The 13,858-nt window shown below is 40.2% G+C and overlaps 2 protein-coding genes across 2 annotated transcripts in view; one reads left to right on the forward strand and one right to left on the reverse strand.

Moving 5' to 3' along the window:
- LOC104963767 (cadherin-2-like) overlaps positions 1-5,633 on the forward strand; it is a 31,646-nt gene extending 26,013 nt beyond the window's left edge. The window contains exons 4-5 of the mRNA XM_010792408.1: positions 5,247-5,402; positions 5,571-5,633. Coding sequence (XP_010790710.1) covers positions 5,247-5,402; positions 5,571-5,633 — 219 coding nt within the window. The remainder of the gene's footprint in view (positions 1-5,246; positions 5,403-5,570) is intronic.
- LOC104963762 (forkhead box protein P1-like) overlaps positions 1-13,858 on the reverse strand; it is a 924,791-nt gene that overhangs the window by 835,575 nt on the left and 75,358 nt on the right. The window lies entirely within an intron of this gene.

Raw genomic sequence — 13,858 nt, forward strand, 5'->3', positions numbered from 1 at the left:
TACGGGGTTGGATCAATTAAAGGAGATTTGGACAGAGCGAAACGTCACACTGAGCTAATGAGGCAGCCAGCTGACATGCTCGGTACATGGAAATGTATTCCTTTCCCTCTGTGTTTGTGTGCCTGGCGTCACACCGAGGAGTTTACCAGAACACTAATTCTTCATCTAATTCCCCCCCCCCACTCCCCATTGCTTTCCCTCCCTGTCTCTCAGCCTCCGTCCCTCTCCATCTTTCTTCTCAGGCTGATAGCTTGTCCCACAGGATCCCAGTAGTTGTCAGTAATCAAGGAAATCACTCTCAAAGAGCTACAAATAGGTCACTTATCTGATGTCTGCTTTGATCTGACGCAGACAGCCAGTTAAGTCCCTTGCATCTGCCTCCCTCTGCTATTTTTAGCGTGATTATTAGCTGTTGTAGCTGCCAGGAGGTACTGAAGTAAGAGGGGGAATGAAACATGGATACATGGACAGGGAGAGGGGGGATTGCAATCCCAGCTTTCATCATTAGCATTCAATTCAAATGGCTCAATTGAGAAGTTGTCACTCATGGGATTCCCAGGACTCCAAGTAGCCGTGCTTCTTCATTTATTCAATTTATTGATATAAAGACTTTCATTAAGAGACACCCGGCAAATGTGACATGTGGTCTCAGGTGGCCTTAATGTGGAATTCTAAGCAGCCGAGGAAGCAGAGGCCGCATGACGTGTAAAAGCTCCTTTGTCTCGTCTCGGGGCGATTTCTCCCAGTGTGCCAGATCCACACGCTCAGCTTTGAAGTTCCAGTGAAGAGACGGATCGCACACAAACTCACACACACACACTTTCACACACTCACAACTACTGCACACATCCGGATGCAGAAGCACAGAGCCGTGGCAGGTGAACATTCCACGTGTTTCCAGCATTACAGTGGAGTTAATTATTGAGCTGGCTGGTCCTTTTGATCCTCGCTCTGCTGAGCTCACAGAGCAGCTCTCACCTGTCAGACACACAAACATGGCTGCACGCTGCCTTTTATGCACCCATGAAATACCAACATGCAAAGATAATGCTGAGGAGTGGATCTTTTTTAAATAATTGATTTTTCTTTCTCGTATGTTCCTGCAACTAGAGCAGATGGGATTTCCAACATAAATTATTGTTTTGCAGCGGGGTCAAAATAACTCAAGAACTATTACTTTTGAGTAAAAGTAGAAATACCAAGTTGTAGAATTACTGCATTTAAAATTGAGTACAAACTAGAAAATGATTTACATACAAATATACTTAAAGTACCAAAAGTAAAAGTACTCATTATGCAGATTGGCCCATTGAGGAATAGTATATATTATTATTATTATTATTATTATTATTATTATAATATTATTTTAATTACCTTATATGCTCCAGGGTAGCTTGTAAATCGAAACATTTAATAAAAGTGATATTTAAGTGTTGATTATATTTATTTATCCAAATCTGCAAATGAACTAAAGGTATTACAAAAATGAAGTAAAAGTACACTATATACCTCAATTATAGTTTGGTAGAAGTAGCAAAAAGTTGAAATACTCAAGTAAAGTACACATCCCTCAAATTGTACCTCAGTACAGTATTTCAATCTAATGAATTACTTTACACTACTGCCTTTTAAAATGCTGCTGGATATATTAACCTTTTATATGTCAATGTTTATTAATTAGCTGATTTATATTTTTGAATTAGCTAATTATCTTAATTTATTAAATAACTAAAACTCTCAAATTGATGTAGAGGAGTAAAAAGTACAACATTGGATTCTAAAATGTGGTGGCAGCAAGAAAATACTGAGGTAAAGTCGCCCAAAATGGTACTTAAGGTAATGTAATCCTCCATATTGCACGCTGTTGTTTTGAACGCTGAGGCCTTAACATGTCTTCCTCCTACACAGATCACAAAGAGAATTTATCAGGCATGGTCTCATTATTGAAACGCACAACCTGTCTGTTCTCTACCGCGTTGTTTTGTCTGATGACACTGATGGTAAGGGTGAACGATGAAATTGCTTGATTGGCAGATGGTGGGCGTTGTGAATAATAATGTAATTAGTCATACAGTATCATTGTCACGCTGCAGTGATTGCATGTACAGAGGAGTGCGCTGATTGATAGCAGCACCAACACTGTACATTAAACCTGAACCTGCGAGGTCCATGGATCCCGGGTGAAGTGAGCTCAGGAAATAAAAATTGCGGGTGTGAAGGCTCGCAGCGGAGCGCCACACTGGGGGAGTGGGAGGGAGGCGTTGGAAATTAAGAGAGAGGGTATCATGTTCAAACAGAGAGATGTTTTATGCAGAAGCCGGCGCCTCCGTCACCGCTGAACGGATGAAGTAATTTCATTTTCATGCATGATGTGCAACCCCACAGACCAGGCAAATTGCATAGGAGGGGGAAAGAAAGATAGGGGGAGGGAAAATAGACCCTTTTTTCTCCATTTGACTCTGTGATCATTCCCTCTAACTTGTAACCATAGTGATGGTTCATTCGCATTGAAAAAAAGAGACAGAATCTGATGTCGACTTCACTGGAAAGATGAGATAAGGATAAAGGACGTAAAAATGGATCAAATTCAGAAATAAAAACTCTCACTTCAGAGTTGAACTGCTCACAACCCGTAGACACGCGACCTGTGGAGCAGACAATGGCTGACTGTGAAGGTCACAAGAAGGTTGTAAAGGGAAGTTTATTTATATTCATACAGTTCATGCTTGTTGGAATTTCAAAGTGCTTTACAAACGAGCAGATAAAGGGATCATAATAATATAATACAAGTAAAATAACTCAAATATTAAAAAGAACGTATTTTATCACCTAAAATAACGTACGATCTGCTAACTAAAAGCATCTGAGGACAGTTGGGGTTTTTCTATCTTTAAAGCTCGCTACGGTTGGAGCCCCGTGGTACAATCAGTATGTTGGTCCATTACAATTAGGAACAAAATAAATGTATTCTTCACTCCTATATGTTTCAATGTACTCGTCCTGTGATGTTTGTATCTTCTATGAGAATGTTACAGAAGGCTACTGGAGATGCATAAGCCATAATAATAATAACCGCTCTCTTATGTCTCTGGTTAGCTACATTGCTATTTTTACCAAAGAAGCAAACGTTACATTCTAGCTACGAAGAGGGCACTAATTGTGTCAGAGCGAAGACCTCCCTTTCAAGCATCATTTACTTTTGATTTATTATATTATTTAAAATGTTATCATACATTTTGAGTGGCCTATAATCATTATATTTAGCTGTTGCTAAAGCTAGCATTCTGTTCCCTATTTTGAATTGAAGGGCTTTCAGGGTCCTTGGCTTCCTATCGGGAGAATTTCCCGTATTTGGCTAATCGTGTAATAGCTCAATTGTTATCCTAAAATAAGACAGGTTTGTTTCCTAAACGCAATCAAACAACATGTTTCTGTTATTCCAAAAATCAGATACCAAGAACCATTGGACCACCGGATAGCTCAGTGGTCAGAGCTGGTGGCCCTCATGCTGTGTCGCTGCCAAACACGTGGGGTCGACCCCTGAACCCGCAAAAAACATGAAATAATATTCTCTCTCTTGTTGAAAAAAATCCTAAATGTCAGCTCAGAGCTGCTGCTCCGCGTTTGGCTCTGACAGCAGGTAGTACACACAGATTTCCCTCATAGATCCGACACGTGTGTTCTGCTGCAACATATCTGAGATGCATTTTGCTCCTGCCCCGTTTTGTGATTTACAAACAAGCAACAGTGCTTTAAAGTCACTTCTGTGATTTACTGGAAGCCATTGTAGGGATTAAAGGTATACTTTACAATGATCAACCGGCTCTGTTACACCACAGATTCTTTGATGGTCTTTTTTAAAGAAGGCCTGTAAAAGACCATTGCAGTGTTTGAAAGCATAAAAGGAGCTTTTTAAAAAACAAACATGTTTTGACATTAAAGCTCTGTGTTTGGCATTGTGTTTGAGATGTGGAAAATGTGATTTAGTTTTAGCTTTGACATGTTTTTTTATATCAATATTGTCCTCTGCTTATAGCCATTTTGTGGCAGGAATAAAAGCAATCTTAACTCTCAACTCGCTATATGTCATTTTGATATTCTACCATAACGTTGACAGCGTAACATATAGTTACTAATGACCAAATTCATAATTGGCTGTGTGCGGTAATTAATAAATATTTGTGTTGTTCGTGATGATTGAGAAATAACCTCATTGAAAGGATTCAGACTAGAATGTATTGATAATTTCACTTTAGGATCGTAAGGGGCATTTTTATACAAACACCATTTCTGAAATTATTCTTTGTACTTAGATGAATGTCGAAAGCTATGCTCGTAATTAAGGCAACATAAAATAACACAACACAATGGCAGATGATTAGAAAGTTAAAGAAATAGATACAGAAAATAACAAAAGTTCAGTTAAGAAAATGATATTGTGTTTGTTTAATCTTAACACCTAAATAAATGTATTAATAATACCTGTTTGGAGGTGAACGGCTTTGTATTAGTAATTGTAACACTTTCAAACCCACCAATGTAATTAACGTCTTGTTGTGCATTGTGTGCTGAGACAGTACCCTTGGAGCCCACTGAAAATCAATGCCACAGAAAGAAATGCTTCAATCCCATCTCCCTTCGTCTTCTTTTAAGTCAGCTCGAGCAAAAGTATTGATATTTCTTTATTGCTGTGGCAGCGGAGGCGCTCACACTGGAACTTGTTTCAAGTAAAACATATCACTCTTTAAATGTCACATTCTGAATTGTATGAGAAATAACAGCTGGGGTGTTAAAGGTGAAACCTGCACATTGAGATATTAAGCACTAGTCAGACGTGTTTGAGAATAGCGGCACGAATCATTTTCACATCATCCCGACAGGTAGACGTCAGAAACACCATCACAGCTGGCGGTAGGGTCATTTTAACAATGTTCAATGTCAGCTGAGAATGTAGAGAAAACCACACATTCAGACAACAGCGCCTGACAGTGGCTCTATTTCCCTCGCTGCACCTTGTTCAATTTCTACCTTCAGGCTGTGGGTTCAAAGCGTCAGCACAAAAGAAACATGGCAGTAGTCCTCCCACTCTTCTCTCTTCTTTTATTCCAGAATGCATTTTTTCTTTCTGACAATCTCTGTCTGTGATCATTTCGTGCTTTCTGTTGCAAGTTCAGAAAACTCCTAAAAAGCCTTGAAAGACTGATTCTCCTCTGTGTTAAAACTTGTTTCTCTGCTTTGCTTCTCAGATCCGCTCAGATCAGGACAAAGCTTCCGGCATCCGATACAGCATCACGGGAGCAGGCGCTGATCAGCCCCCCAGTGGGATCTACAACATAGACCCCATCAGCGGCAACATGTTCGTCACCCAACCCCTGGACCGAGAGGAGAGAGCCTCCTTCCATGTAAGGAAGAACCGAGCACGTCTCGTCTGTTTCTCTTTCCACTCTAGCTCCATTAACGTCCATCTCATTATCATCTCCTCATTACCCCTGTGGAAATGTGCCGCCTCGCCTTTTCTCTTCCCCTGTCTTACCTTTTATTCTAACGCTAATGTTGCCTGCTGAAAATAGACCCTGTCAGAGCGCATTCAGAGAGCAGTGCCCTACCTTCACACAGGCACCTCCAGGCTCTGATTGATGCCCGAGCCAGCACTGAATGCCTTGACAAAACACACAGCCACTTCAGCTGGCATTTATATTGAGGTTTAACTGTGCAGGGAGCGCAGGATGGATAGAACAGAGGGAAGAAGAGACAGATCCAAGGTGGAGTTCAGGAAAACTGTTGTCTTTGTTCTCACCATCAGAGCTAATGAGCAGCTGCAGCTTCAAGTGTGAGCGAACATGTGCTGAATGCTGATTGATACATGATGTGTTTATACTTTAGGGATGAATAGGGCAAATATTTCAACTCCAAGATAGCACCATGAAACTTTCCCAGTTGATTACTTTAACACAAAAGCAATAACAGTTAGTATTACTTTGATGCATGTTTAAATATGCATATGAGGCAGTCTATATATTTATATATATATATACAGGACTGTCTCAGAAAATTAGAATATTGTGATAAAGTTCTTTATTTTCTGTAATGCAATTAAAAAAACAAAAATGTCATACATTCTGGATTCATTACAAATCAACTGAAATATTGCAAGCCTTTTATTATTTTAATATTGCTGATTATGGCATACAGCTTAAGAAAACTCAAATATCCTATCTCTAAATATTAGAATATCATGAAAAAGTATACTAGTAGGTGAGTTTTCTTAAGCTGTATGCCATAATCAGCAATATTAAAATAATAAAANGTGTGCCTTGGCAGTCTCAGATTGGTTAGCTGGCCGGCTCTGTTGTGATCCATCAACCGCTTAGAGATGTCCCGCCCCTTAGCCTAACACTTAGAACAACGTAGAGCTGAAGTAACCCTTACCTGGTTTGGACCCTTCAGCCACGGAGCCGTTGTACACCTGGTTCTGAAACTCTGGTCTGTTGTCGTTCATGTCGATGACGTAGATGTACAGATCGATTGGGTTCTCCACCTGGTTACCGTTCATGTCCACTGCATGGGCTCGCAGCTGTCAATCAATGCACACAAAGACATCTCATTAGTATTCAACACTGAATATGAGCTTGTGTAAATATTCCAAGTGTAGCTCAACTGACAACAAGCTTCTGGTTTGATTGATGTGAAATTCTGCTGTCTGTCTGGACTGAAGCCAACTCAGTCAGTACACAACTCTGACTTTATTCATTGGCAACTTCATTTAACTGGCAAATGGTGCGTTTCTTGTTTGCCAACGGGACACGAGTATCCTGTTGGTATTTTGGCACTGACCACAACAACACAGAGAGGGGCAAAATAGTGAAATGTTCCAGACGCTCCAACAACACCTATTTTGTTGTTAGCACAGCCAGAGTCCTGAAAAAAATATCAGAGAGGTGTTTGAGCTCAAGCTGTGACTTCTTTTTGTGCTGAGGGAATGTTTGCCTCCGGTTTGTTTTGACAAAGCCAGCCATTTGGATGGATGTCCCTGACTGATGATCTGTTCCTTGACAATTCACAGTGCGAGAGAATAGACGAGCAAAGAGGGAGAGAATGGAGGAAATAAGAGCGGCGCAGGGAAAAAGGCGAATGAGATGGGAAGGACAGGAGGAGAGTGACTGAGCCTTGTGCAAGTAAATGAGAGATGAAAGCACAAAGAGGAAGTGTGGGGGCTTGAACAGGGAGGACTGACAAAAGCAATCATCATCTACAGTGGGACATCTTAATCTCCAGCGCTGCCGTTACACACCCTCCACTCCCCACCAATTTCCACTAATGATACCGAACATAACGCAAAGCTTTGTAATAGCCCTGGAACCAAACTGGGCCCTGTTCACTGCAACTTACATTACCTTTTTCAATTGCAAAAAAATCTATATCCCCTGCCGAAAATGTTATTCAATCATAGCATGGCTTGTTTAGGGGAGTAAGGCTCCAATTCTGGCTAAAATTGACAAACTGGCAGCAAAATATTTCGTATGCCACAGCACACCAGCAGAGGAGGATCTGCCTGCCAGCCTATTTGCAAGAAGTCGTGATGTATTGTGGGCTGACATGAAGGATTGAATGGCGGCACCTGCCTTCCCCGAAACACAACTAATCATGTCGGCTTTTGTGACTGCCTGTCAAGGATGTTTCAAAACATACCCCAACACGGCCCGCTGGAGCATTCACACACACATCCAAACACCTATTCAGACACATGTTTACGCATATTAACACAGACTTTGACAAAGCATGAGGATACGCGCCGGGTGGAGATGCACACAGCCAATCAAAAAGGCCCTCTTTAGCCACTTAATGATCCTCAAGATGCTAGTTTTCCATTGGCTGGAGCACAACAAACAAACATGGAGAGGAGAAGCAACAAACAAACAAGCCCAATCTGTTTCCTCAGCTGCGAACACTGCACAGTGAGGGGTCTGCGATTGTGAAATGTGGGACTGCCTCAGTGTGTGTGTGACTATGTAATAATGATTGTGTGTTTTGTCTTTTCTGCCCGTGGACTTGTGTGTCCCTACTTGCTTTCTCGAATTTCTACATGTGTACATATCTGTATATTTGCGTGAGTGTGTGTCTTCCTGTGAGTGTGTGCACTGGAGTCTGTGTATGTATATCTGTGTGCTCGATGGAGGAAATGGAAATGTGATCTAAGGGCCTGGAGGAGTGTGTGCGTCTCGCAGACTGCATTATGTGTGTGTGTGAGCCGACATCAGTATTCTGCAGGGTGAGCTTTAGTGTGACTGGACCGACCACAGAGGAGAAATACAGTTTGTATTCGGCCCATTGGTCCCCTTACCCAATATATAACCACATATGGTACTTCCAGAAGTCCTGGAGGATTTTATACAGTTTTATTTCTGCTCAAATATAGTAGCTATTGGTGCTTATGCCAACGTATACGTACTTATGTGTAACGATACACCCATTAAAGGGGTACCACAAAGGACACTATAACGATTTGTTTGTCTATATTTTATTAAGATGGCAGTGAGGCTCTCTAGAGGCAATGTCTATCAGTTGCATAGCCCACATCTAATGGGTTGTTCAAACATTTAGACTGATTCTAAGAACATTTAAGATCATAAAGTACATCCTTATGAATATCATGATATTTTTTTGCTTCCTTCAACACCAGTAGGTAAAGTTGATTCCCCTGACACTTTACATTTGAATCTCAATTTGTCCAATGTTTTGATTTTATGAGCACATATCTGAAAGACTAATGACATTACCATCACCCTCAGCTGTGCTTCATTTTGAATGGTAATAAACAAATGTTGTTGTGCTTACAGGCTGACATAAGTATAACATGGTGAACAATATATCTGCTAAATATCAGCATGTTAGAAGTGAAGTTCAAATGAAGCTATAATCTTGATTTATAAGTAAATTAAATAATCCATATCTTGATTTTACCAATCATTTTTTTATGTAACCAATTGCCTCTGCCAAGGAGGTCTGCGCTATAATGCCTCAATAGTTTTAAATGTAATGATGTCCATTATGTCAAATTAAGTCAATATAACTTATTAAGCGCATAAACTACCCACAAAAACGAAAACATAGAACAATCTGGATGAAAAATGAAATATATTTTAAGAAATAGTTATCCAGGAAGATTGGGAACAACTTCCACCAAACTGATAGGGATCATCTGTGTAAGATAGATATAAACACCCTCACTAGAAAATAAAGAATATGCATTCACACAAACAAGCAAACAACAAATCACAGACTCCTCATCTTTGCTCAATTCTCCTCTTGCCCGGCTGACTCACGGCAGATCCGTCTGACAAAACAGAGGCTCAGGCGAACGCCCACTCCCCTAACCTCGCAGAGCGCCTCCCCATGGTGCTAGTCTGTCAAAAACAGCAGCCTCGTCTCTCTTTTCACTTGAACCCACAACTAACAAGCAAAGTTTGGCCTGTGAGAGAGCAGTAGTGAGAACTTCCTGTTAAGTTGAAAGAAAGTAAGCAATGGACTAAATTTCCCCTGAGTCAAACTCTGGCTGCATTCTCCAACAGCAAATCATACATCCCATCACAAGCAGCACGGGCCCACGGAGTCTGAATAGAAGCCACATTCAACTTGAAGTGCCCTCAACCTAACATGCTGTTTTAACTACAGGCAGTGTCAAAAAAAGAACTGTTTATGGAGAGGCTGTCCTTTCCCAGGGACCAATATCTGAGCTGCTTTATTGATCCCAATTTGGTGGTTGAGAGTTAGAGCGGGACTAGGAGAACACAAACATGCAGCAGCGACCAAAGCCTGTAAGGTAACGAGAAGGGCAACAAGAGGCTCATCTGAAACTAACTGGAACACAGACACACACAAGTACGGGACAAACCAATCAAGAAGCCAATCATCTGAGGCTTTGTGTTTGTTTATAGTCGTCGCACGTCCCTCACGTGTGCATTGGTGTTTATAATGTTTGCATAGTGCTCAGAGAGTGCGCTGACAGAGATCCACTCTCCTTTATTCTATTCTTCCTCCGAGACAGCAGCGTGCTTTTGAATTAGCTCTATCAGCAGCGCAGCCATCTATCATGCTGACAGGCACGCAGTGCTGTGAGTCTGACACCAGCGCTCACCTCGAGTGGAGGTGTTAGTCTTTGCTGATATTAACTGAAACCCGTAATGTGTGTTTATGAACCAATGGCTCCAGCGTTAACAGAAGTCTCATGTGGTCTGAATCTTTAATTCACACGTTCGCAGAGCTGTTTAACCCCAGGTTCCAGAGGGGCTGGTCATGAATTCAAACCCCCAGCCTAATTCCTGTGTGTGTGTCTGTGTGTGTGTGTGTGTGTGTGTGTGTCTGTGTGTGTGTGTCTGTGTGTGTGTGTCTGTGTGTGTGTTTGTGTGGCGGGAAGTCCTACAGGGCATATGCTCTGCTAAGTGTACAGCTGTCAGCCTACACCTTTGAACAGCAAAGCTGCAAAGAGCAAAAGAACGACATGTGAGGGTGGTGAAGTGAAACGGGGGGACAGGAAAGTGGGGAGCACAAACAGAAAGTGAGGAGAACAGAGAGACCCCATCGTCCTGTCCTGAGAGACACTGCAGGGGAAACATGCTGTATTCAGGCAGGTTATATTTGAGAGTTTGACAATAGTGGGCTATTGAGCTTCCATAGCATACATGTAGCATATTTACATTGAGGTGTTTATTTTACTTACTTTGGATATTACAGATCTTAAGGTTTGTTCCTAATTCTCAAAAAGGCGACATTAGATAATGCCTCCTTTACTTTGAATAGAACATTTCAGAAAACAACATAAATGATCTTATTTATATAATCAACCATGGAAATGTCTTGTGATATCTATTAATTATAGATTGTTTACCATTTTCAACTGTAATGACTGTCATTTTACAATAAACGTCTTTAAAGGCAATTTTTTTAAATGTTTATTGTGTATTTTTATCATACTTTGAGCCTGAAATCTCCACTTCAGTAGACATCAAACTTTCCAGTTTCATTTCTATCTTTAGTCTAAAGATTTTCACAGAATGGGTTGTTCGTTTATCCTGCATTGCCTTATTTATATTACAATTAAAAAACACAAGGATCTTTTTTCTAATTCTGTGGCAGTATTTCTTATTCATGTAATGATACAAAGATACATCTAATATTCCCCATTGTAAAAATATTTGACAAATATCTCAATTAAACCTGACTTTACCCATGTTCGTATTTTTTGTTCCAGAAATGCATGCAAATCAGTCTATATATATATATATATATATATATATATATATATATTGTACTTGAGTAAAAGTAGAAGCACTCAGATCTTGTACTAAAATAAAAGTAGAAGCACACATATCTTGTACTTGAGTAAAAGTAGAAGTACTCAGGTCTTGTACTTGAGTAAAAGTAGAAGTACTCAGGTCTTGTACTTGAGTAAAAGTAGAAGTACCAGAGTGTAGGAATACTCTGTTACAGTAAAAGTCCTGTATTCAAAATGTTCCTCAAGTGAAAGTAGAAAAGTATTCTCATCAAAATATCGTGAAGGTAGCGATAGTAAAAGTAGTCATTGTGCAGATTGCTCCATTTCAGAATAATATATATGATATGTTTTATAATGATTGATCATGAAAGTGTTCTCAAAGCTGGTAAAGGTGCAGCTAGTTTGAATGACTTTGTATACTGCAGGGTAGCTTGTGGATTTACTCCAGGTGGAACTAAAGTCTGATNTTGATGGATCACAACAGAGCCGGCCAGCTAACCAATCAGAGCAGTGTGTTGCATTGTTGGAGAAGCCTGTGACCTAAGATTTTAGGTTATAATTACTCTGTAGCTATGTTAGTTTGACAATAAAGAACCTTGAACCTTGAAACTGGGCTCTGGTTTCAGACGGAGGGTGAAAAGAGGTTCTTCAGCATAGGCAGTATGAGAAAAATAAAGAGTTTTTTGAACATTAAAGCATGTCAACATGCCACAGTATAGACACAAAATACAATTGTGACCTGAAAGACTGCATAATATGTCCCCTTTAACAACTTTCTTGAAAAGGTTGGCGTTTAAATATTTGAGCATATTCGAAAGAACCTGTTGATATCCAAGTCTTTCATAATCTTCAAAACTAGTGTCCTTCAGACTACACATTTTGGGGTACTGTAAATCACAAACCACTTGGTGTTCCAAGTAAATATCGATTCATGTATCTGTTTTAGGGTAAGGGTTAGCATCTTCGTTGCAAACGAAGAATCAGAAACCCACAATACTTGGAAAGTCTTTCTGTCATTGTAACCTTTACAAAGGTAAAGAGAAAGAAATATTGATTTTCCATTGTTGGGCACTGAGTCTGAAAGAATCCAATAAGTAATCCACATTCACATTTCACACTTTCATTTGGTTTATGACCCTTTAAACGGAGCCAATCGCAACTCCTCGTGAATAGTTTTAAAGAGGTTTTTTATCTTACTCCCTCTCTTGCTAATCATCTCACGCCTCCTGGCATTTATCTGTATTACTTGTTTTGAGTATCCTGACCCCCATTTTAATAAAAACACTGCCTTGACAAAAGACTTGTGGGGTTTTGTTACATTTAGTTTTACATTTATCAGACACAGGGTTACCCACAAGCTCAAAAGCACAGCTCGCATTGTTACAAAAGAACAAAGGAACCGGAAAGTGATTTGCTATAGGCAAACAATATGAGCACTTTTTGTTAACAATCTGAATGTCTGAGTCCTAATGGAGCCCATAAAGTACCTATAAATACAAGCCTGCAATCACTTACAATCGTTTCCATTTAAATTGCATAATGGAACAATTCAGATGAATGCACGGAAAATGCAATAATCCATTGGAAGCCGTGCTTAAGACTGATTTATGAACAACTAAAAGGTTTTATTGCTTTGTTTTGAATTACTAAGTATTGCAAGAAGAAAATGTTTAATATGACTTTAATGCACAGCCTCTTACAGCTTGCTGATCCAGTTTACTTCTTTAACTCTCCTTTAGTCTCCAATAAGAAGCTGTTTTTCTTTTCCTTCCTTCTTTAGAAAACCGATATGTTTCAATCTCTCTTGAATAAACTTGTACTTCTATGTCCAGCCAACAGTTGAAGGTTGTGAAAGGGCAGTGAAGTTTTCGGGTTGCCTCAGAGGAGGGCGAGTTTGTGAGATATTTGTGTCACAGTATCTCGGCCTGATGCCTCATTATCAGATTCTGTGGAGCATGGAGAGATGTAGACCTTCCCGCAGAATCAGAGAACAGCTCTGCGGTCAGTGCGGAGACGAGAGCTGAACGCACGAGGAGCTTTCATGTCTCGACTGGAAGAACTCTTGTTCTAACGATCAGACCCCCGAGGGCCCATGTTTGTCTTCACGGCGTTCAGATATTGTTCTGTTGCAAAGTCAAATCTCGGGGGAATGTGTAAACAATATAGGAAAGCGTGTTGGGCGTGTGTATGGATGAACAAGTATGGGATTTACTTTGTGTGTGTGTGTGTGTGTCCTCAGTGGACCGTGGGTCTATATACAGAGCTCCTAATTACCGAGGGCAACCAGACATTTCAAATGCTACTTTCTTCGTTTTTCACTCTGATAATCTCTGTTTAGTTTAAAATGAGAGCATGTGACAACAAAAGTCTTTAATTTAGATTTGCTTTTGAACATAAGGCAATCTGTGTTTCCAATTAAGTAGAAATATGTTTCACTGTGTACAGTTTAATGCCTCTGCTCTTTATTAAGCAATCGCTGCCAAGTGTTTTTCCGTGCAATGCAAAATGTCAGGTGTTGAGAGTCAAAAAGCATAGTGTGTGTGGAGCTTTGTTTGCGCAGCCATTGGTCTCTGAATTGATGCATTT

Source organism: Notothenia coriiceps, unplaced genomic scaffold (genome assembly GCF_000735185.1).
Source record: "Notothenia coriiceps isolate Sejong01 unplaced genomic scaffold, NC01 NC01_scaffold00036400, whole genome shotgun sequence".
In the NCBI taxonomy this organism is placed as follows: domain Eukaryota; kingdom Metazoa; phylum Chordata; class Actinopteri; order Perciformes; family Nototheniidae; genus Notothenia; species Notothenia coriiceps.